The 25,621-nt window shown below is 42.2% G+C and overlaps 1 protein-coding gene across 1 annotated transcript in view; it reads left to right on the top strand.

The window, feature by feature from the left end:
• The window catches only part of LOC111973302 (otoferlin-like), a 164,327-nt gene that overhangs the window by 89,473 nt on the left and 49,233 nt on the right, over positions 1-25,621 (top strand). Inside the window, 10 exon segments of the mRNA XM_070446450.1 lie at positions 8,938-9,008; positions 9,799-9,931; positions 10,087-10,141; positions 10,915-11,046; positions 11,796-11,858; positions 12,074-12,158; positions 12,266-12,425; positions 12,600-12,786; positions 13,028-13,214; positions 23,115-23,338. Of these exon segments, the coding sequence (XP_070302551.1) occupies positions 8,938-9,008; positions 9,799-9,931; positions 10,087-10,141; positions 10,915-11,046; positions 11,796-11,858; positions 12,074-12,158; positions 12,266-12,425; positions 12,600-12,786; positions 13,028-13,214; positions 23,115-23,338 (1,297 nt within the window).

The raw sequence follows: 25,621 nt of genomic DNA on the forward strand, positions 1-25,621 counted from the left end.
TTTCACACCAGAAGGGTCTTTCTATTTAATGTAGAATAATTACAATCACAGAGCTTATTATGCCTATGATTATGTAATTGCAAGGCTAGATGTCCACGGTAAGAGGTCGTGAATCTGGTGTGTGTGAATCATTTAGATGGCTTATTGCCAGGCTAGCATATGGAAACTGTATTACGATGGTTTTATTGCCAGGCTAGCATATGGAACTGTTTACGATGGTTTTTATTGCCAGGCTAGCATATGGAACTGTATTACGATGGTTTTATTGCCAGGCTAGCATATGGAACTGTATTACGATGGTTTTATTTGCCAGGCTAGCATATGGAACTGTATTACGATGGTTTATTGCAGCAGGCTATGGACTGTATTACGATGTTTTATTGCCAGGCTAGCATATGACTGTATTACGATGGTTTTATTGCAGGCTAGGCATATGGAACTGTATTAAGATGGTCATACCATGGATCATTTTTAAAAACCCATTGAATAACACATTCATAAACGGAAAACAGGCAGTGAAAAAAAATTTATCATAAGGAATAAGGTTTTGAAGTGTCTGTCCTATACCTAGGAGATATAAGAAATCTCAAAGTTATACTTCCAGTCAATAGACTGTTAATTAAGATGGTTTTATTCTAGAAGAATCTGGTGTGTGGGAGATTCATTTAGATGTTTTATTGCCACCGTACAATAGATCAGGGAGAAAGCAGAAGGCTAAGAGACATAATCCTAACCTTATTGAGCAGCCAGATTTTGGTCAGAGTTAATGAAGAGTTGGAGCCTTGTACAGTACATATCAAACAGAAGATGAAGACTGGGTAGTTTACTGGTGCAACATAGACCACCCTGTCTGTAATGATAGCATTACATGTGGTTTAAAGGTCATCCACATTCCAACATTGGTACAGTTTAGGAAGGAGGACTTCTGTTCTCTGACATTGGCATAGACAAAGGATAAGAGAGAGATGGAGTTGTGTGTGTGTTTTGTGTTGTGTGTGGTGTGTGTGTGTGTGTGTGTGTGTGTGTGTTTGTGTGTGTGTGTGTTTATGTGTATGTGTGTGTGGGTGTGTGTGTGTGTGTGTGTGTGTGTGTGTGTGGTGTGTGTGTGTGTGTTGCGGTCTTCAGGTCTGAGCTGCACACACACACACACACACACACACACACACACACACACACACACACACACACACACACACACACACACACACACACACACACACAACACTCAATAGCTAGGAGGGGGGGGGGGTTGAAGAGGTAGTGTGAGGGGGGTGCTGTCGGATTATTTAAGATTGGCAGGACTCTGCTGTCCTAGCTTCAGGGGAAGCTGGTTCCACCATTAGACTGCCAGGACAGAATAGAGTCTGGACTGGGCTGAATGGGAACTCCCTCCCATAGCGGTGGACACACACACACACACACACACACACACACACACACACACACACACACACTCACACACACACACACACACACACACACACACACACACACACACACACACACACACACACACACACACACACACACACACACACACACACACAACTCCATCTCTCTCTTATCCTTTGTCTATGCCAATGTCAGAAGAACAGAGGGCCAAGAGACCAGAGGTGGCAGAATGGAATGCTCGGGTTGGGGTGTAGGGTTTTGAGCATAGCCTGAAGGTAGGGAGGGGCAGTTACTCTTGCAAGCGACATGGTCTTTTAGTGGATGCGAGCTTCAACTGGAAGCCTGTGGAGTGTGCGGAGGAGCGGGGTGACATGGGAGAACTTGGGACTGTTGAGCACCAGGTGGGCTGCAGTGTTCTGGATAAGTTGCAGGGTTTTGATAGCACAAACGGTTTGATAGCACAAGGCTCCCAAGTGGCACAGCGGTCTAAGGCACTGCATCTCAGTACAAGAGGTGTCACTACAGTCCCTGGTTCGATCCAGGCTGTATCACATCCGGCCGTGATTGGGAGTCCCATAGGCGGGTGCACAATTGGCACAGCATCGTCCGTGTTCGGCCCGGGGTAGGCTGTCATTTTAAATGAGATTTTTTTCTTAACTGACTTGCCTAGTTAAACAAAGGTTAAATAAAAAAATATAAAATATAAAAAAGCAGGAGCCCAGCCAACAGTGAGTTGCAGTAGTCCAGACAGGAGATGACAAGTGCCTGGATTAGCACATGTGTGAGATGAGGTCATACTCTAGGATGTTGTAGAGCATGAACCTGCAGGAGTGAGTCACTGCTTTGATGTTTGCAGAGAACGACAGGGTGTTGTCCAGGGTCACGCCAAGGTTCTTTGCACACTGAGAGGGGGACACCGTGGAGTTGTCAACTGTGATGGAGAGGTCTTGGAGAGGGTAGGCCTTCCCCGGGAGGAAGAGAAGCTCTGTCTTGTCGAGCTTGAGGTGGTGGGCCGACATCCAAGCTGAGATATCTGCCAGGCATGCAGAGATGAGAGCTTTGGCAGTGTGGAGAGCCTCCGTGACACATGCAGAGATGAGCAGTCTCTGTTGAGTGATCCATCTTGAAGCTTGACTGGTTAGGGTCAAGAATATTCTTCTGAGACAGATAGCAAGAGAGTTGGTCAGAGACGGCACGCTCAAGTGTTTTGGAAAGAAAAGATACCGATCAGTAGTTTTTCACATCAGAGGAGTCAAATGTTGGCTTCTTGAAGAGGAAACTCTGCATTCTGAAGTCAAAGCGGATGCAGCCAGTTCATACATTTGTGTACTGGTCCCCCCTGGGTATCGAACCCACATCACTGGCATTGCAAGTGCCGTGCTCTACCAACTGAACCACACGGGAACACATTTCACTTATTCATGTATCACAATTCCAGTGGGTCAGAAGTTTACATACACTAAGTTGATTATGCCTTTAAACAGCTTGGAAGATTCCAGAAAATGATGTCATGTCTTTAGAAGCTTCTGATAGGTTAATTGACATTATTTGAGTCAATTGAAGGTGTACCTGTGGATATATTTCAAGGCCTACCTTCAAACTCTTTGCTTGACATGCCTCTTTGCTTGACATCATGGGAAAATCAAAATAAATCAACCAAGACCTCAGAAAAAAAATTGTAGACCTCCACAAGTCTGGTTCATCCTTGGGAGCAATTTCCAAACGCCTGAAGGTACCACCTTCATCTGTACAAACAATAGTATGCAAGTTAAACACCATGGACCACGCAGCTGTCATACCTCTCAGGAAGGAGACGGTTCTGTCTGTCTCAGAGATGAACGTACTTCTTGGTGCGAAAAGTGCAAATTAATCCAGAACAACAGCAAAGGACCGTTAAAGATGCTGGAGGAAACAGGTACAAAAGTATTTATATCCACAGTAAAACGAGTCCTATAACGACATAACCTAAAAGGCCACTCAGCAAGGACGAAGCCACTTCTCCAAAACCGCCATAAAAAAAGCCAGACTACGGTTTGCACATGGAGACAAAGATCGTACTTTTTGGAGAAATGTCCTCTGGTCTGATGAAACAAAAATAGAACTGTTTGGCCATAATGACCATCGTTATGTTTGGAGGAAAAAGGGGGATGCTTGCAAGCTCCGACAGAACACCATCCCAAACATGAAGCATGGGCGTGGCAGCATCATGTTGTGGGGGTGGGTCTGACTCTTGCTGCAGGAGGGACTGGTGCACTTCACAAAATAGATGGCATCATGAGGACGGAAAATTCTGTGGATATATTGAAGCAACATCTCAAGACATCAGTCAGGAAGTTAAAGCTTGGTCGCAATTGGGTCTTCCAAATGGACAATGATCCCAAGCATACTTCCAAAGTTGTGGCAAAATGGCTTAAGGACAACAAAGTCAAGGTATTGGAGTGGCCATCACGAAGCCCTGACCTCAGTCCTATAGAAAGTTTGTGGCCAGAACTGACCTGACGCAGAGCTGACGCAGAGCTGGTGTAAACTTACATAACATGTAATACCTTGCAAAACGGAGGAAACCGAGGCAGGGATTGTTTTGAATGTTAATTTGGTTAGGCTTTTGTTTAATTCGTTCACTCATTTTGTTAGTTTTGTGTTGGGATGTAAGCAAGCTCATTCTGTGCCAGCCTGGGGCCGTCATGCTTTCAAGGGCCACCTTTGATCATACCCACAATGCAACAGGTTGGCGGCGCATCAAACAGTATTGTGATGGTGTTGTGTTGTGGGGTCTTTTCATCTGTATAAGTGTATCACACGGCAGTGCCAACAAATGACAGATCTAGGATGTATTTTATGTCTTTAACGTAGACTTAAGGGTCTTTATTCATATGAGGTCTATGTCTACTTACAGTTGCACTGGTAGAATGTTCTGGAGTCTTTGATTGCTACTGTAGCAATGTGTTCTTGGTTTGAAGCTGTGGCTTGTTTGAAGTACTTATAGTAGGTTAGAGCTTTAGTTGTAGACATCAAATGCTATAGTTGTAGAGGTAACTTTAGATTGCAAGAATCTCTTACAACTCCTCAATGTTCCGTGTTGTGTTTTATGTCACTGTTTTCCCTCAAGGTCTTCTGCAGTGTGTCTGAGTGCAGTGTTTTGTGTTTTGTAGTGTCTTTCTGTGGTGTATTGCCTGTGCATTATGTGCCACTGTGTTCCTCCCACATGTTGACTGACTGAGTGACACTCCTTGACTTCCTGACTGAACTTCAGTAAAGGGTCAATCTGAACAAATAGAAGTAGATGCTAGAAGGGGAATTAATCCACTGAGGTGATGGAATTAATGATGTTTTATAAAGTATAAACAAGTGCTAAAGGGAGTGCTATGCAGTCTTTATGAGCAAAGCTCTGTGTAACAAAGTACCTGTTTGTTTGTCCTTCTTTTCCCTTTGAACTGAAATGGGAAGACAAACCGAACAATTAACAACTATAAATGAATATGTAATCAAAACACTGCAAATCAAACCAATCAAATCACATCAAACCAATCAAAACCACACAAACTGTATGCTTGAATCAGGTTGTAGAGTATCCTCATTCAAGCCATCAACTACTAAGGAATGTGCAGCATGGCACCATAGCCCACTAGTGCTTCAGCTTCAGTACCACATAGTCCAGGAATAATACTTCCATAGCAGACTCAGCAAACAAATAATAACCACAGCAGATCACTACAGCAGTACAAACTGAGAGAATCATCGTCTGATGCTGCATTGGGCTATATTTTCTATTCAGTATTGGTAAATAATTAATAAGAGTGCTCTTGTAGTTTTATCATGACTCATGAGGTACATAATAAGAGAATGAACATCAATCCAAACTGGTACTCTGATAATGTCTCAGTACTGTTACTTTTAGGGTCTGACTCTTGAGGTTGTAGGATCAATAAAACATAATGAGCGTTGTAGCAATATTGAGAGAGAGAGAGAGAGGGAGGGAGGCGAGGAGGCGAGGAGGAGAGAGAGAGAGAGAGAGAGAGAGAGAGAGGGAGAAGGAGAGAGGAGAGAAGAGAGAGAGAAGAAGAGAGAGAGAGAGAGCGAGAGAGAGAGAGAGAGAGAGAGAGAGAGAGAGGAGAGAGGAGAGAGAGGAGGAAGGAGGGAGAGAGAGAGAGGAGAGAGAGGAGGGAAGGAGAGCGAGGAGGAGAGAGAGGAGGAGAGAGAGAGAGAGAGAGAGAGAGAGGAGAGAAGAGGAGAGAAGAGACGAAGAGAGAGAGAGAGGAGAGGAGAGAGAGAGAGAGAGAGAGAGAAGAGAGAGCGCAATATTATAATTGTGGAGGCAGGTTGCCCAGGGGTTAGAGTGTTGGACTAGCAACCAAAAGTTTGCAAGATCAAATCCCTGGGCTGACAAGGTAAAAATGAACTGAAAAAGGAACTTAATCCACTCTTCCAAGGCTATCATTGAAAAAAATAACTTGTTCTTAACTGACTTGCCTAGTAAAATATTTGTTTTCTAAATCTCTATTTTAAATACAATTATGATACAAGACTTTCCTTCTCCTCTGTATATTTGTAAGACCAGTATTCTGGGCTGCTGTGGTATTTATTTCTTCATTAGTGGCTTTAAGTAAGTGGCTAGAACAATCAGTGGGACGCAGGGTGGTATGCTGCTGAAATCTTGAAATCATGAAAGAGAAACAGCATTCCATTAGTATTTGCATGTGCAGATGCCTACTTGTTGGAGATGTAAATAATTGAATGCCTAACAAACAATGACAGAAAGAGAAAGAGAGAAATAACAGGAGGAGGAAGAGAGATGTGGAGAGAAACAATTCAGCAGTTGACTGGGGAAGGAGGGAGGAGGAAGGAGGGAGGAGAGGCTGAATAGCAGAGGTGGTTAACTTTTAACAGGCTTTCTCTGAATACCCCTCCGTTTTAAAATGTTCATTCTGCTCAACCCCAAAAGAGTCTGGTATTGCGTGGTGATCTACTCCCACACCATGGCTTTAGACACTTATTCATGTCCACCTTGCATCACTCCATCTCTCTGCCATCTCTCTGCCTGCTCACTGATCTTTCATCCAGTCTCACACAGCCCCATCTCTACCCTCTCCATTAAACTAGAGGCATCGGGTCACTGATTAAACAACAACAGCAAAAGCCGAAAGCCTTCCAATCAATTTCTGTTGTCTTTCTCTCACTCAGACACGGCCTCTCTCTAAAGATAATGATGTTGGTTAGCTACTTTCTTATTACCCATCTGCATTCACTATGTACTTGGCACAGTAAAGGAAATGAGAAGGCTGGAAAAAGAGGAACAGAGAAGTAGGTATCACTCAGTCGGCTCTATGCTTTTCTGTTGTAATGTTGGGAACTTTCTTAGAGTGTCTCTTTGGTCTCTTTGTTACAGGGTGTTAAAGTGTATCGAGCCCATTTCTCTGTTAGTTTTCATCCCTGGTGACAGCTCACTGCGGTTTACTGACAGGCAGCTTCCTGAGTCTGTCTTCTCCAGTTTCATCCCCTCCATCTTGTCCCTGCTGTCTGTGATAAGGCTCTGTGATCCTCTACAGCTCTCTGACTGACACATTCCAAACTTACCTCTTTAGTCCTCCCAGTTCATTCAACAGTAGAAAATTATACAAATAAAAAACTCTCTGCTCTGACAAAGTGAGAGCCCAAAATACTTCTTCAACCACCACAGTGTCAAATCAAATCACATTTTATTGTTCACACATACGTGTTTAGCAGATGTTATTGCGGGTGTAGCGAAATGCTTCTGTGTAGCAAAATGCTTATGTGTGTGTGCGTGCGTATGTGTGTGTATGTCTGTGCTTCAGTGTGTACTGTATTAGTGCTCCAATGGATCCCTTGCCATGATTGGCTACACTCGTATTATTTGGTTGTCAGCGCTCCCCCTCCTCCCTGCTCCCTGCTCCCTCCCACCTCCTCACTTCTCCCTGCTCCATCCTCCCTGCTCCCTCCTCTCCTCCCTGCACCCTCCTCCCTGCTCCCTCCTCCCTCCTCCATGCTCCCTCCTTCCTCCTCCCTGCTCCCTTCTCCCTCCTCCATGCTCCCTCCTCCCTCCTCCCTGCTCCCTTCTCCCTCCTCCCTGCTCCGTCCTCCCCAACCCTACAGCAGCTTCTGCACTACTGTATCTCCTCAAGCCTCAGATTCATCCTCTCACCTGCCTCTTCCTTTCCCTCCTCTGTCTCCTTTCCTCCCTGTGTACCTCTTGACCTACTCCTTATCTATGGAAGGAACTGCTAATATGGAATAGAGTGAATGAGTGAAGCGTATTCTGTTGAGCAGCAGGGAGAGAGGGTGCTAGTGTTGTCATCCCGAGCTGGGTTTGGACCCAGGGTATGTATGAACCACTTGAGATGCTTAAATGTCTGTTCATCTGATTGAGGCTGTAGTCAACCCCTGATGATTCCATTCTTGGGTTGTTTTGAGGTGCTATTGGTTTTGTTTTTACAAATATTACAATCTAAATATTTGCATTGTTAGATGGTCAATAATAGACGGCAGGATAATAGCACAGTTGCTAGGTGATTCGATATGCTTGTCAGTTGAACACACAGAAGCAAGACTTCCAAGGCTTTCCATTCATATTTTTATTTTTTTTATTTTTTTTATTTAAGTCTGTTCTGCCTTCAACGTGTTTGACCTTGATTTGAAATGATTAGGAGAACTATAGCTACACCTTGAACCTGGCTTTGTAGATACACCAGCCTTGAGTGAACAATTGCTAAGTCTTTTGTAGTCTAAATAATGTTGCTTCTTTCTGAAGGATTTTCCATTTCCAATTTATCCTCCCAAACCTGTCATATTGAATACGGTGTAATATCATATCTATTCTTGAAAGACCATTCCATTTGATCTCCTTCATTTTCTGGTTCTTATCAAAAGAGGGTTAGATGTATATCAGTGAATTAATGAAAGAAAAGACAGAAAGCAGACATTTCACTCTGATTGACTGCTTCACTTTAGAATGCTTGAGCAGACAAATTGAAAACCTCCCTTTCATCTTCTATCTGACATGTATCCATATCCGCAGCTAATTGGATGGTCACGCACATCATTTTTAATTATTAAGGCCCTTCATTTGCCGGTCCGGCAGTGACATCACAGCCTTTGTTGTGGTGGTGATATGTGATCCTCTGTAATAACTGTGTGGTGTTATTGGACACCCTTGGTTTCTATTGTGATGGGGGTCGGGGAGTTTAGAGACTGTCTCATCAATGTGATATTCATCTCTGCAAAATGTTTCCATCCTGATGGTGCAGTGTGTTACATTGGTGTAGGGTTTAGTTAGTTACTGTCAGTTTTCATCATGTACTTACATGGTTCTTTGTTGAATGAGCTCCTCCTTAGATTAATATAAAGGTTAACTAAGAGAGTCAGCAAAGTCCTCCGAATGACAGCATAATGACAACAGTTCATGAAATTTAGGAAATTGTCTTTGCCATTAGTCCAAAAGTGGGAGCTCTTCCCAGATATTTGACCTGATTTCACTGTGTCGGATTTCAGTAGTTTCTTTCTATTTCTCCTCTTGTCTTCCTCCATCAGAGCAGGGAAGGGGGTATTCTCAGCCATGAAGCTCCACAAGAGCAAGAGCTCCAGAGACGACCACAAGAAAGGTAGGCTTTTACTAATCAGCTGCTAATCCAGACCTTGATAAGAAAGGTAGGCTTTTACTAATCAGCTGCTCATCCAGACCTTGATAAGAAGGGTAGGCTTTTACTAATCAGCTGCTCATCCAGACCTTGATAAGAAGGGTACGGCTTTTACTAATCACTGCTCATCCAGACCTGATAAGAAGGGTAGGCTTTTAACTAATCAGCTGCTCATCCAAGACCTTGAATAAGAAGGGTAGGCTTTTACTAATCAGCTCCTAATCCAGACCTTGATAAAAAGGGTAGGCTTTTACTAATCAGCTGCTCATCCAGACCTTGAAAAAAGGGTAGGCTTTACTTATCAGCTGCTCATCCAGACTTGATAAGAAGGATAGCGGCTTTTACTAATCAGCTGCTCATTCAGACCTTGAAAAAAGGTTAGGCTTTTACTTATCAGCGCCTTATCCAGACCTTGATAAGAAGGGTAGGCTTTTACTAACCAGCTCCTTATCCAGACTTTGATAATAAGGGTAGGCTTTTACTAACCAGTTGATTATCCAGACCTTGAAATAAAGGATCGGTTTTTACTAGCCAGCTGATTATCCAGACCTTGAAAAAATGGTAGATTTTTACTAATCAGCTTATTATCCAGACCTTGATAAGAAGGGTAGGTTTTTACTAATCAACTGATTATCCGGACCTTGTTAAGCTGAATCAGGTGTGTTAGAGCAGAGATATCCCAGTGACTCTTCAGGAGGAGGGTTGCCAACCCCTGGCATAAACTCACATGGGTTATTGTGATGGCACCCCACAGATGAGCCAGCCACCCTGGACATGGAGGATCTGGACAGGAAGGCCTTACGTCTGGGAGGGTTTGTGGGTCTGGACCCAGACTGCATCTCCCTGGCATCCGTCACCGCCGTCACCACCAATGTCTCCAACAAGAGGTCAGTGTACTGTATACTTGCTCTACATCTGTTAGTGCAATGATCCATTGACCCTTTATAACACTCTTATTCATGTTTATAACCCACACTAAATTACTATACCAAATTGAGTAAATAGTCAACTGCTCTGATTTGTGTCTTCTTGATGCTCTCAGGTCAAAGCCTGATATCAAGATGGAACCTAGTTCTGGGAGGCCTGTGGATTACCAGGTGAGAGGAGGAAAGGAATTACCACGACTTCAGTCACTGCTGGAAATGTATATTGTATACACTGTGGTCAGATGTAACCATGCCTGTCCAGTTTGTTTAACAACTAGCCCCTAAAGGCAGACAAGGCTTAACCCCTGCCAGCTGTGTGTCTTTGTCTTCACTGTATCTACGCATCCTTAGCTCCATTACACAATAGCTGCTGCAGTTCGTGGAGAGAGGGATTTTTTTCTTGGATTGTATTAGGATCCCAATTTACTGACTCCAGTAGGGATGAATGGATAGGATATAGTGTCTTCACACTGGGTGGTTAGAACAAAAGCTAGCAGCTCATTAATGTAGCCTAACTTCAGGCTGCAGCTACTCTCCCCTGCCAGCAACAGCACACTGGCCTATATACATTCATGTACCAGTCTCTGTGACCACAAACCACAACTCTGCACACCAACTGAGATGTTCACAGCACAGTCTATGTGTGCCTTGCACTGTGCTGGGCTCCTTAGTAAAGGTATAAAGGTATAATTAACCTTCAGGGATAGGAGTCGCCTCTCTAGTCAAAACCTCCAGTTTGACTTTTCATCTTGATTGTTTGGCTTGGTACCCTTTTGTTATGGTGCATTTACTCACCTTTAGATGGAAGGTTTTGGAGTAAAATGAATCCCGGCTAGAATATTGCCTACCTGCTTATTCCCTTCTGAGTCCTATAATCTTCCAACCGGGATTTCCGAAAAACCTGTTTCCTTAAGAAAATGTTCTGTTATTTTGCAACGTATTAGATTAGCATCACAGTGGTCGAGGCCAGGCAGCTGGTAGGCCTAAACATGGACCCTGTTGTCTGTGTGGAGATTGGGGAAGACAAGAAGTACACCTCCATGAAGGAATCCACCAACTGCCCCTACTACAATGAGGTAAGTGCGTCTCTCTCTCTCTCTCTCTCTCTCTCTCTCTCTCTCTTCCTCTCTCTCTCTCCATCTCTCTCTCCTCTCTCTCTCTCTCACTCTCTCTCCTTCTCTCTTCTCTCTTTCTCATTCTCTCTATCTCTCCTTCTCTCTCTCCCTTCTCTCTTTTTCATTGTCTCTCCCTCACTTCTCTCCCCTCCCTCCCTCCTCCCTCCCTCCCTCCCTCCTCCCTCCCTCCCCTCCTCCCTCCTCTCCTCCTCCTCCCTCCCTCCCTCCTCCCTCCTCCTGCCTGCCTCTCAGTCCAGAGTCTCAACACCAGGCTGGCTCTGTTCAGAACAAAGCCTCTGCCTGTAAGGGCTCAGCAGGGCTCTACACATTACACTCTTATTTCACGAGAGGGAGGCTGAGCAAAACATTAAAGCATTATTCAGTCGATGCCCTGATCCAGCTAGGGTGACAAGCATGTTAATCAGTACTAATTACCCTTGTATTATATAAGATTAACCTGGACGCTACACAGAATTGATCCAACCGATGCTGAAAGTATGTTCATTTGATCATCATTGGTTGTATTCTGTAGAAACATGTCTGTTGTGTTCATGATCCGTGAATCATTATCGGGTTGATTTATTCAATTGAACCTTTGAATCTCCTGAACACAATGGAATGATCATCCCAAGGTACAACATGGGTCATTTGACAGAGAGTAAGGCTAAGGTATTTGTCACATCTCATAATGTCTTATCTTCTCCCCACAGTATTTTGTCTTTGACTTCCACGTCCCACCAGATGTCATGTTTGACAAGATCCTCAAGCTCTCAGTAAGTGGCATACATATCTTATACCCACACACAGTAACACACACACACACCTACTCAATCTTTCTCTTTACAGTAGCAGCCTTTGAGCATGAACCTAACCCTACTCCACCCAACTGCTTCCAAAACAACACCAAGACGAACAGTCTCTATGGCAGGTCTAATGTAGCGCATATGTTTGCAGTATATTCTATATGTTCTCCTCTGTCTTTCACTAGGTGATCCACTCCAAGAACCTGCTGCGGAGTGGCACCTTGGTTGGCACCTTCAAGCTAGATGTTGGCACCGTCTACTCCCAGCCTGGTAAGGGTGTTGAGACTGGACCCATAATGTCTCAGAACCTCTTATAAGGATACACGATGATTAATACGTTTCAATTAATAGATGATTGGTTGACACCTGTGTCACAGAGCACCAGTTCTACCACAAGTGGGCCATGCTGTCTGACCCTGATGACATCACGGCGGGGTGCAAAGGATACATCAAGTGTGACATCGCCGTGGTGGGGAAGGGGGACAATATCAAGACTCCCCACAAAGCCAACGAGACGGATGAAGACGACATAGAGGGGTAAGAGAATGTTTAATTGGGGCAAAATAATGTCAAAGGGTTATACAATGTTCTAGTGGACAGATAATGTTGTAGAGTGGTCAGGTCATAAGATAGAAAAGGCCAGAGAATGTTATCAAGGGGTTTTGATGAGACAAAATCAGACTTTTTTTTCAACCTTTTTTTTCTGGTCAGGAACCTCCTGCTTCCAGAGGGAGTTCCGTTGGAGAGGCAGTGGGCGCGGTTCTACGTGAAGATCTACCGAGCCGAGGGCCTTCCCAAGATGAACACCAGCATCATGGCCAATGTGAAGAAGGCCTTCATAGGGGAGAACAGAGACCTGGTGGACCCCTACGTACAAGTGGTCTTCGCTGGACAGAGAGTAGGTTCACTACAGCCGCTACTCAGGAGATCAGGACACCATGAACCTGAAGATGTTTTATTGAAACTGTCTGTTTTATTTCTTTGTTGGATAAACAAAATAGACAAATGGCATTACATAATGGATCACAATCACATTATAAATACAGTATACATTATTTACAATATATACATAATATGAAGTGTCTTAGTATAAGAATTAAATGTGTGTCAATCCAAACGTATGTTGTTGTTTCCTCCAGGGGAAGACGTCTGTACAGAAGAGCAGTTATGAGCCCATCTGGAACGAGCAGGTGATCTTCACAGAGATGTTTCCTCCGCTCTGCAAACGCATCAAGGTCCAGATACGAGACTCTGACAAAGTCAATGACGTTGCCATAGGAACGCACTTCATTGACCTGCGAAAGATCGCCAACGATGGTGACAAAGGTAAGGTGATATATCTACCCAGTCCATAGATCAACATTAGCCTCAATATTGATAGGTCATCAGGTCAAGCCAAAGTTATTGTAGCACATTAGTTATTTTGGTGCTAAGTCATTTTTACCAAGTCATTAGAGGGTTTAAATGTCTATAGAAAAGTCTTCAGCCAAAAAGTGCTTGAGAAAAACAAGTACACAAGAAAGTCCATTTCAAAACACAGTCTTACTCCAACAGATTACGCCAGCGTCGTCCTCAGTCCAAATGCCGATTCACCTCGGCTTTCCCACACGGTGAAGCTGGATAAGCGAGCTAAACACAAGAGAATATGGGCCAGTGCCTCGTTCCGCACAGCACTCCAAACATACACTCAAATGTGTGTAGAAAATGTTCTCTCTATCGTATAGCTGGCTGTGCTTTAAAACTACCACTGGACTGGATTAAAAATAATCAGAAATGTCAAAAACGATAACTGTGCAAACAATGCTAAGCAAAACACTCCACCTAACTTTTCATGTATCGCCAACTTGCAACTGAGCACGGTAGTCCAACTGGCCCCCAGCCGGGTAAACAAAACAAAACATTTTTTTTATTGAATGCCAGCAAAGCCACTACACAACACTAAACAATAGAATAATTGCACTATAACGGTGACAAGCTGTGCCCACAAACTAAAATATATATATATTTAACCTTTATTTAACTAGGCAAGTCAGTTAAGAACAAATTCTTATTTACAATGATGGCCTACCAAATGGCAAAAGGCCTTCTGTGGGGACGGGGACTGGGAAAATAAAGCTGTCCCGACAGCAGAGTCTCAACAGCAGTCCCAACACCTTACCACTGCTACACCAGGCTATCAGCGGAGCCTTGTCTGGCAGTGAAACAGTTCATTCAGCCTCATTTACTGCCTTTTGATAAAACATAGCTGATATGGCTTGCTTAACTTCTCTGGAATATGTGGGACGGTAGCGTCCCACTTGGCCAAAAGCCAGAAAAAATGTAGCGTGCCAAATTCAAATATATTACTATAAAAATCAATCTTTCATGAAATCACACATGAAATACACCAAATTAAAGCTACACATGTTGTGAATCCAGCCAACATGTCTGATTTCAAAAAGGATTTACGGCGAAAGCACACCAAACGATTATGTTAGCTCAGTACATAGCCACAGAAAAACACAGCCATTTTCCCAGCAAAAGATAGTAGTCACAAAAAGCAGAAATAGAGATAAAATGAATCACTAACCTTTGATGACCTTCATCAGATGACAATCATAGGACATCATGTTACACAATACATTTTTGTTTTTGTTCTATAATGTGCATATTTATATCCACAAATGTTAGTTTACATTGGCGCCATGTTCAGAAATGCCTCCAAAATATCCGGAGAAATTGAACTTTGAAGAAAGATACATGTTTTACATATATTTAAAGATACACTTGTTCTTAATGCAACCGCTGTGTCAGATTTCAAAAAAACTTTACGTAAAAAGCACACCATGCAATAATCTGAGACGGCGCTCAAACATAACAACATTTCTCCGCCATGTTGGAGTCAACAGAAATACGAACTTACATAATAAATATTCCCTTACCTTTGATCATCTTCATCAGAATGCACTCCCAGGAATCCTAGTTCCACAATAAATTGTTGTTTTGTTCAATAATGTCCATTACTTATGTCTAAGTAGCTACTTTTGCTAGCATGTTTAGTGCACTTGTACAAACGCTCGCGCAGATACAGGCAAACTCGGACGAAAACTTCAAAAAGTTATATAACAGGTCGAATAAACTGGTCAAACTAAGTAGAGAATCAATCTTCAGGATGTTGTTATCATATATATCCAATAACGTTCCAACCGGAGCATTCCTTCATGTCTGTAGAAGTTATGGAACGCAAGGCGATATCATGAGGAAAGCGCGTGACCAGGAACTGGCAATCTGCCAGACCACTGACTCATTCCCCTCCCATCTGGCCCCACAACACAGCATAAGCTTCATTCCACGTTCTACAGACTGTTGACATCTAGTGGAAGGCGTAGGAAGTGCAAACAGATCCATATCTTACAGGGAATTGAATCGGTGATGAGTTGAACATTGACCAGTCTCAGAATTCTCACTTCCTGTTTGGATTTTTTCTCAGGTTTTTGCCTGCCATATGAGTTCTGTTATAATCACAGACATCAGTCAAACAGTTTTAGAAACTTCAGAGTGTTTTATATCCAATAGTAATAATAATATGCATATATTAGCATCTGGGACAGAGTAGCAGTTCACTATGGGCACGCAATTAATCCAAAAGTGAAAATGCTGCCCCCTATCATAAAGAAGTTAAACAAATGTGGTTTCTACTGACAATTGAGATATACAAACTATGGCATAAGGGGACGACGAGCGGATAAGAGGCAATCCGTAATTTCGATTAAGACATTAAATGAACGAGCTAGGATGGACGTAGTCAATAGAACGTCGTTCAGCACTTTTGAAATGTACAGCGACAGAATTCAGAACATGCGCCGTTCTTACAGTATTCTCCCTGTACACCAAGCCAGAACCGTAGGATAAATAAAGGAGGCATATAAGCAGACAATGAAAGCTCTTACAATATTCAATGATGACATTTCTCTAAAACAGGCTATAGGCTACCTGCACCAAGTCAGAACAGAAGGCGAAATTATAAGGGGAAAAGGGACCGACTTATTAGGGGGAAGCACATGGGCTACTAACAGCTTACTACACAACATACACTTAGTATTACTTTCTTAGCTACAGTATATATACACTACCGTTCAAAAGTTTGGGGTCACTTATAAATGTCCTTGTTTTTTAAAGAAAAGCATATTTTTCATCCATTAAAATAACATCAAATTAATCAGAATGTCACGCCCTGACCATAGAGAGCCCTTGGTTCTCTATGGTGTTGTAGGTCAGGCGTGACTAGGGGGTGTTCTAGTCGATGCATTTCCATGTTGGTGCTCTTAGTATGGTTCCCAATTAGAGGCAGCTGATATTCGTTGTCTCTAATTGGGGATCATACTTAAGGTGTCCCTGTTCCCACCTGCATTTGTGGGATATTGTTTTGTTGAGTGCAGATGTGCGCTCTGTTACTTCACGGTCATTGTTTGCTTATTGTTTTGTTTAAGTTTCACTAATAAAATATGTGGAATTCGAATCACCCTGCGCCTTGGTCCGTCTATCTTAAAACCTTTTGTCAATAGGGGGTGCTATTTGCACTTTGTAAAAAATTTGTTCCCAAATTAAACTGCCTCGTACTCAATTCTTGCTCGTACAATATGCATATTATTATTACTATTGGATAGAAAACACTCTCTAGTTTCTAAAACCGTTTGAATTATTTCTTCGAGTGAAACTCATTCTGCAGCAACACTTCCTGTCAAGAAGTGAGATTTCTGAATCGAGGTCTCTGTTCCAGGGTCGGTTTATAATTCCCTTGTAAGCTATGGGGCATCATGCACTGCATACGCCTTCCCCTAGATGTCAGTAAGCGGTTAGACTTTGAATGGAGTGGAATGCACCATCTGGGGGAGTATAAAGCTCTCTGGAACGGAAGGACCGACCTTTTCGACGCGGGCGCCTGAGGCAGGAGGGACCACAGGCATGGCGTCCTGAAAAGCTTTCGGTTTAGGCAGTCTATATCTCCGGCTTCTGATTTAATTAGTTTTTTGTCTTAAAAACTTCATAAGGTAGTTAATTTAAACCGACTTATACAGTTTTATATATTTAAGTTTATTGCATTTTCTGGGAGTTTTCTTTGTCAGGCGTTATCGCGAGTTGGGCATCCTTCCGGTACATCGCTGGCGTTAGCAGCTAATTCTACTACAGGAGTAGAGGACATCTTTCAACCAAAAGACGATTGTTCTGGACAAAGGACCACTTGCCCAAGATTCTGATGGAAGCTCATCAAAAAGTAAGAGCTATTTATGATGTTAATTCGTATTTCTGTGAAAAATGTAAAATTATTAGTCCCATTAATTTCGGCATGGTCTCGCTGTAACGCACGCTGTTTGTCGAGTAACGTTAATTTTAAAAATCTAACACAGCGGTTGCATTAAGAACTAATGTATCTTTCATTTGCTGTCCAACTTGTATTTTTTAGTCAAGTTTACGATTAGTTTATCGATTAGATTAGGTGCCTCTCCAAGATGGCGCCGGTCAGATTGCTTCAAGTTTGGCTACATTTCACATCTATTGTATAACCACGATTTGTGCCGTTAAATATGCAAATTTTCGAACAAATCTATATGCATTGTGTATATGATGTTACGGGACTGTCATCTGATGAAGTATATGAAGGTTAGTCAAAAATTATATATCTTTTGCTGGTTGTTTTAGGATCGCTAACCACCTTTGCTGCTGGTAAACGGCTTGTGTTTCTGGCTATTGTGGTAAGGCTAATATAATGCTATGTTTGTGTTTTCGCTGTAAAACACTTAAAAATCTGAAATATTGGCTGGATTCACAAGATGTTGGTCTTCATTGCTGTACGCTGTGTATTTTTTCAGAAAATGTTTATGATGAGTATTTAGGTATTTGACGTTGGTCTCTGTAATTATTTCTGGCTGCTTCGGCACTATTTCAGATTGCAGCTGCAATGTAAACTGTGATTTATACCTGAAATATGCAAATTTTCTAAACAAAATATGCTATACAAATAAATATGTTATCAGAACTGTCATTTGATGAAGTTGTTTCTTGGTTAGTGGCTATTTAATATCTTTATTTGGTCGAAATTGTGATAGCTACCTATGCAGGAAAAAATTGTGGGAAAAAAGTTGTGTCTTTTGCTATCATGGTTAGCTAATAGATTTACATATTGTGTCTTCCTCTGTAAAACATTTTAAAAATCAGAAATGATGGCTGATTCACAAAGATGTGTATTCTTTCATCCCTGGTGTCTTGGACTTGTGATTTAATGATATTTAGATGCTAGTATTTACTTGTGACGCTATGCTAGGCTATGCTAGTCAGCTTTTTTACTGATGGGGGTGCTCCCGGATCCGGGATTGTGTGCAACTAGAAGATAACAACCGTGACACAGAAATACAGTGTAGACATTGTTAATGTTGTAAACTACTATTGTAGCTGGAAACGGGATATTTTTTTGTTGTTGAGTATCTGGAGCATCAGTATTTGTGGGTTCAATTACAGGCTCGATTACAGGCTCAAAATGGCCAGAAACAAAGACCTTTCTTCTGAAACTCGTCAGTCTATTCTTGTTCTGAGAAATTAAGGCTATTCCATTCGAGAAATGGCCAAGAAACTGAAGATCTCGTACAACGCTGTGTACTACTCCCTTCACAGAACAGCGCAAACTGTTTCTAACCAGAATAGAAAGAGGAGTGGGAGGCCCCGGTGCACAACTGAGCAAGAGGACAAGTACATTAGAGTGTCTAGTTTGAGAAACAGACACCTCACAAGTCCTGAAACTGGCAGCTTCATTAAATAGTACCCGCAAAACACCAGTCTCAACTTCAACAATGAAGAGGCGACTCCAGGATGCTGGCCTTCTAGGCAGAGTTCCTCTGTCCAGTGTCTTTTGCCCATCTTAATCTTTTATTTTTATTGGCCAGTCTGAGATACGGCTTTTTCTTTGCAACACTGCCTAGAAGGCCAGCATCCCGGAGTCGCCTCTTCACTGTTGACGTTGAGACTGGTGTTTCCAGATACAATAGTCATTTACAATATTCACAATGTCTACACTGTATTTCTGATCAATTTGATGTTATTTTAATGGACCAAAAATGTCCTTTTATTTCAAAACAAGGACAATTCTATTTGACCCCAAACTTTTGAACGGTAGTGTATATGTCTCTGTCATATTACATCATTTAAGCAGCAGCATACATTACATTTTTGGACTCACCTTGTTGTGCTGTGCTCACTTGAACAGGAAGGTCCTTTGTGGGAAAAGTTTGTCATCAAACTTTGTCATCAAAGTCTGGCATTCTCTGGATTTATGGTGCTTTCAAGACAACTGGGAACTGATTAAAAACAAGGTTGAATCATGATGACGTCAGTGATCCTCCGGTTGGAGCTCTAGCCTGTCTAGGACACACGTTCCGCTAGCGGAACCCCCCCCACACATTCCACTGAAAAGGCAGCGCGGGAAATTCAAAAATATGTTTTTGAAATATTTAACTTTCACACATTAACAAGTCCAATACAGCAAATGAAAGATGAACATCTTGTGAATCCAGCCAACATTTCCGATTTTTTAAATGTTTTACAGCGAAAACACAACATATATTTATGTTAGCTCACCACCAAATCCAAAAAAGCACAGACATTTTTCACAGCAAAGATAGCTTTCACAAAACCCACAAATAGAGATCAAATGAATCACTAACCTTTGAACATCTTCATCAGATGAGTCATATGACATCATGTTACACAATACATTTATGTTTTGTTCGATAATGTGCATATATATATATAAAAAGAATCTCAGTTTACATTGGCGCGTTACGTGCAGTAATGTTTTGATTCCAAAACATCCGGTGATTTTGCAGAAATACTCATAATAAACATTGATAAAAGATGCAAGTGTTGTTCACAGAATTAAAGATAAACTTATCCTCTATGCAACCGCTGTGTCAGATTTCAAAATAAACTTTACGGAAAAATAATAATCTGAGAACGGCGCTCAGAGCACAATCCAGCCAAAGAAATAGTCGCCATTTTGGCATCAACAGAAGCTACAAAAACACTATAAATATGCACTTACCTTCGAATAACTTCATCAGAAGGCACTCCCAGGATTCCCAGTTCGACAATAAATGACTGAAAAGTTCCATAAAGCCCATCATTTAGCCACTTGTTGTTAGCATGTTCAGCCCACYAATCCATTTTCATGACGCACGAGCAATCCCTCCAGACAAAAACTCAAAAAGTTCCGTTACAGGTCYTAGAAACAAGTCAAATGATGTATGCAATCCATATTTAGGATGTGTTTAACATTAATCATCAATAAGGATCCAACCGGAGAATTTCATTGTCTGAAGAAAGAGCATTGGAACGAGAGCACTCTCTCTCACTCGCGCGCAAAATGAGACTGAGAATTTCTGAAGACCACTCAGTAAAATAGCTCCTATGAGCCCCTCCTTTATAGTAGAATCATATAACCAAAATCTAAAGACGGTGACATCAAGTGGAAGCCCTAGGAAGTGTTTCCTCATCCATAACTATAATGGGTATCATTTGGCACTGTTTTGAAAATCGAGTTCTCACTTCCTGTTTGGACTTCTTCTCAGGTTTTTGTCTACCAAATGAGTTTTGTTATACTTACAGACATAATTCAAACAGTTTTAGAAACATCAGAGTGTTTTCTATACAATAGTAATAATAATATGCATGTATTACCTTCTGGGACAGAGTAGGAGGAAATTCCGTTTGGGCACGCAATTTGTTCAAAGTGGAAATGCTGCCCCCTGTCCCGATGAAGCTAGAGCAGGGGTGGGCAATTCCAGTCCTTGAGGGCCTGATTGGTGTCACAGTTTTGCCCCAGCCCCAGCTAACATACCTGACTCCAATAGTCACCTAATCATGATCTCCAGTTTAGAATGCAATTTCATTAATCAGCTGTGTTTGCTAGGGATGGAGAAAAAGTGTGACACCAATCAGGCCCTCGAGGACTAGAGTTGCCCACCCCTGCTCTGGAGAGAGGTCTGGAACTCACTGAAGTCTGAGATTTCCCAGTTACGGGTTTCCAGTTGTTTTGAGCGTAGGAGAAGTCATGCTGGATTGACAGCGTGACCAATGTTGAATGTTTATCCTTTTAAGTTTTATCTATAATTTCTTGGTTATTTCTCTTCATATGACAAGGATCGAAACTGATTTGCCAGTAGATTGTCGACATGATTCATGATGATGACTTCTAGCTTGGTAGCTAAGATTTTGAAGGTATGATGTTGACATGATCAGTCCAATCAAAGCTATGGTAGGTATAATGTGATTGACGTAATTGTATCTGTAGCCAATGACCTTGAGCCTTCTTGGATGGGTACTTCTAATGTAACTCTAAGGCAGCACCCAGGGGGCTTGAATTTCAGAGTTTTCCCCGTAGATTTTGCGGCGACGCAGTCCCCATGAGTGACAGAACACTGAGCCAATCACGGCGCAACTACAGAACATAGCTCTGTATTTTCCGCTGGCTGCCCCACCACCACAGAAAGCACTGAGCTAGGCTGAAACACCTGCATTTTGGAGCTGCTTTACACAAGAAAGAAAAAAGAGACCAAGTTTGTATGTGGCTTTATTAACTCAATTATTATAATTTTTTTTACATTGTTTTCAAACTGATATGTGGCATGTATTAATGCCAAAATAACATAATATATATATTTAAATTTTTTAGCTAAACAGGTAGGGCTCAAAACAAGTGGTCTCTGATTGACGAATCGCTACTGGGTGTGAATCGCCTTAAGGTACACTATTGTCACAACTTCCGCCGAAGTCGGTCCCTCTCCTTGTTCGGGTGGCGTTCGGCGGTCGACGTCACCGGATTTCTAGCCACCGCCGATCCACTTTTCATTTTCCATTTGTTCTGTCTTTGTCTTATCACACCTGGCTTCACTCAACCAATTACTTGTTTATTATTTAACCCTCTGTTCCCCATGTTGTGTTCGTGAGTGATTGGTTTTTGTAATTTGGTCCGTGTTTGTGGGCTTTCATTGTTGCCTTGTATATTTGTATTTTTTGAGTAAAGTACTTTGATTACTCATATCTGCTGTCCTGCGCCTGACTCGCTACACATAGGACCTTTACAACAATGCTGCTGCGCTTCAGGCTCTATCAAGGCTGGCTTGATCTAGCAGTTGTGGCTCCAGGACTATAGACAGGTATAGACAGGTTACTTTCTTCTTCTTCATTGGCGTTTTAGGGCTGACTACACCAGAAACATTGAATGTGGGAAATAAACCACTGGATGCAGGAAATAAAAAAAGGGGGAAAGGGAAATAAACTAAAATGTTTAATCCACTCAAACATCTCAACAAAATAAAAATGTAGTCCTTCAAAATACACTCCACGCCCTACTCAGATGCGGTGACCTGAGAGGACAGAACTGCTGCTCCAGTCAGTACACCATGCAGCTCCTCCTTACCACATCATATTCCCCAGCAAATCATACTCTTTGCAAACAAATAACATGTGCCCAAATGCTTTGCAGTTGGAAAACTGCAGTAACCTGAGGACAAATGCCCTCATCGGGTAACTCACATATCCCATGTTGACATGAGTAGGGAGAGACTCATCAAAAAACAGCAACACAGTCATACTCTCTATTTTCTTCAAGTACCAACTACTCGAGGAATGTTCATCTTGATCTTCTCAGCTACAACTTCCACAGACTTGAGAAATCATGCCCTTGATTGGTGCCCTGCTCCGAAATATCCTGAGGGAAACAAAGGTGGACAACCCTGCCCCAACCCCATTGGTCCATGCGGGCAGCGCCCACAGTTCCGATTTGTGCAGGGTCTTGTTCATCAGAGTCAATAATCCATTGGGAAGCTCAGGTGGTAAGTTCAGAGGTCGTCACCTGCGTGGGAGTATCACAACAAAAGAAGCATGCATAAATACAAACTTGATAAAATACTCAAATAGTTCAAAACACACGTAAGGAATAAATACTTTCCAGGAAGGTAAGTCTTTCAATTCCACTGCAAATCATAATGTCTTCATGCAAAAAACGAAGTTATCATTTACGTAGTCCACAGAAAAAGTAAGAAAAAGTAAAATAGTTACCATGCAACATTCCTCCGTTGCTGCATCATGACACTCCTGCACCACAGCACTCAGGACCCTGTCTTTCGTTCAATTCACCTGTCATCCTCCATCCCCCTTCCTCTCCTCCTTCACCCCCTTCCTCTCCTCCTCCCCCAGGGTTCCTCCCCACCATGGGCCCAGCCTGGGTCAACATGTATGGCTCAACCCGCCACTACACTCTGATTGACGAGCACCAGGACCTGAATGAGGGGCTGGGGGAAGGTGTGTCCTTCAGGGCCCGCCTCCTCATCTCTGTTGCCGTAGAGATCCTGGACACCACCTCCACTGAGATTGTGAGCTCCACCGAGGTGCAGGTAGAGCCTGTCTCCAACATCTCAGAGGTGAGTGCTCATTGGATGGTGACTGTTCATTGGTTGCCAAGTATGTCTGAGGTGAGTGCCATTGGCTGACCCTTTCAGAAAGGAGTGTCCATTAGTTGGCTGTCATTGAGTCACACCTCACACTCCTATGTTCAAACTTGACATTGTATTGATCTTACATTTGGTATTTGGTATTTTATTAGGATCCCCATTAGCTGTTGAGAGAGCAGCAGCTACTCTTCCTGGGGTCCACACAAAACATGGAATATGACATAATACAGAACATTAAAAGACAAGAACAGCTCAAGGCCATAACTACGTACATTTTAAAACTACACACTACATATCAGGGCTCCCGAGTGGCGCATCGGTCTAAAAATCAAATCAAACTTTATTTGTCACATGCGCCGAATACAACAAGTGTAGACCTTACCGTGAAATGCTTACTTACAAGCCCTTAACCAACAGTGCAGTTCAAGAAGAGTTAAGATATTAAAATGTTTACCAAATAGAATAAAGTAAAAAAGAATAATAAAAAGTAACACAATAAGAATAACAATAACGAGGCTATATACAGGAGGTACCGGTACCGAGTCAGTGTGCGGTGGTACAGGTTAGTTGAGGTAATTTATACATGTAGGTAGGGGTGAAGTGACTATTGTCGTGGAAATTCAGTACTGAGAGAGACTTGGTCATTTCTACAAACAATCATCTTTATTTAATATCGATGAATTATTGCAATAATGAAACCGTCAGCCCAACAGTCTTGTTCTGACTGTTAGGCTGAGAGCCTAACTGAAAATGAAAAAACTGATATTATATAGGACATCAAAATGCTTAGTCACAATGGTTCCATCTCCCATAAGCCACATTAGTTATCTACACAGGATGGTGTTTTACCCCCATCCCGGCTTAGTTTCCCAGATGTCAGTAAGATGAGACAATGAGGCATTGTTCTAAACCCTTCCAGGCTCTCTCTATCTCGAGTCACACACACAACATCTTGTCTATGGAATGCCAGCTTTTAGGTTTTTGTCACCAACATCAATCAATTGTCAGCTTCAAGCTATCTCTAGTAAAACCCATGTCCTCAACACCCAGACTAGCTGCAGGGTGCTAGAGTGGAGACCATAAAACACAGCACTAGCAGAACATAAATATCTTACTGTATGTTAAGTAAGCAATTCATACAATATCCATCAAATAAGGTGAATACATAATTTTTCTATCATATTCCCCTCTCAAGAAGCTAAGCTTCTCCTGGAAAAATCTAAGGGTACAAGCATTACGTGATTATTGTTAAACATAAATGTAAACAAACAAAGTACATATTTCTGGCGCCTGACATCTCATCCATGGTAAACAATCTTTGCTGAGTTTTAGACCTTTCTTATCTAAACAAGGTCAATCTGGAACAGAAAATGAAACATAAAAAATAAAATCACACACAAGCTTCATTACAGCAAATAGGACAGTCATCACACTGGCATCATACACAAAGGTAGGGGCCACCATGATAAAAGTGTCCACCCCGTTCAGAACCATTCCTACACCAGTGACAGACAACCCTCTCTGGGCACCTTGTACACTCAGTGTGGACTCCACATCTGAGTCCTTATGCTCAGGATTGGGTCATCATCAGAGATGTAGTCAGGAATAGGGAATAGGTAAGGGAAATCATTCAGTTCCCAAATGATAATCAAACCTCAATTAATTATCCAACCGAAATTTAGGATGACATTGCTCAGTGATTCACATTGGTTATATCACTCATAATGAAAATCCTCAACTTAACATACATCAATACTGGCAGAATGTACATTTAGATTAACCATACATATATATTAATCTCATAATTCTAGTATTAAGTTCCTCATCAGGGCTATAATTACAGATCAGTATCTCAATGCATTCATAGCCTAAATCACTATAAATGTATCAGCGTAGACCTCCAAATCTAAATCAATTACAGGTACAGTTGACCAACCCCCTCAATCTTCTGGCATTTCTTAATTTTTCTTCTTCAGATAGGTTCAAAGTGGATGGCCCATGATAATGTCCCAATTTCAATGTCTCTCCTGAACCCCACCACAACTCATTACGTCTTGTCCATTTGCCAACCAGTATACCAGCAATATGAGAGAAGTTTTGGAACGAATCTCTCTCCATGCTCACTCCACGTGGACTTGTGTTTCACTCCTGAGAGAAAAGACATTTGATAACTTCAACTGGATGCTGTACAGCGGTTGCTGGTTCAGACTCAGGTCTCTGGATAGAAGTGGTGCAGGACAGGGCCGTAGTGAA

Source organism: Salvelinus sp. IW2-2015, linkage group LG14 (genome assembly GCF_002910315.2).
Source record: "Salvelinus sp. IW2-2015 linkage group LG14, ASM291031v2, whole genome shotgun sequence".
Taxonomy (NCBI): Eukaryota; Metazoa; Chordata; class Actinopteri; order Salmoniformes; family Salmonidae; genus Salvelinus; species Salvelinus sp. IW2-2015.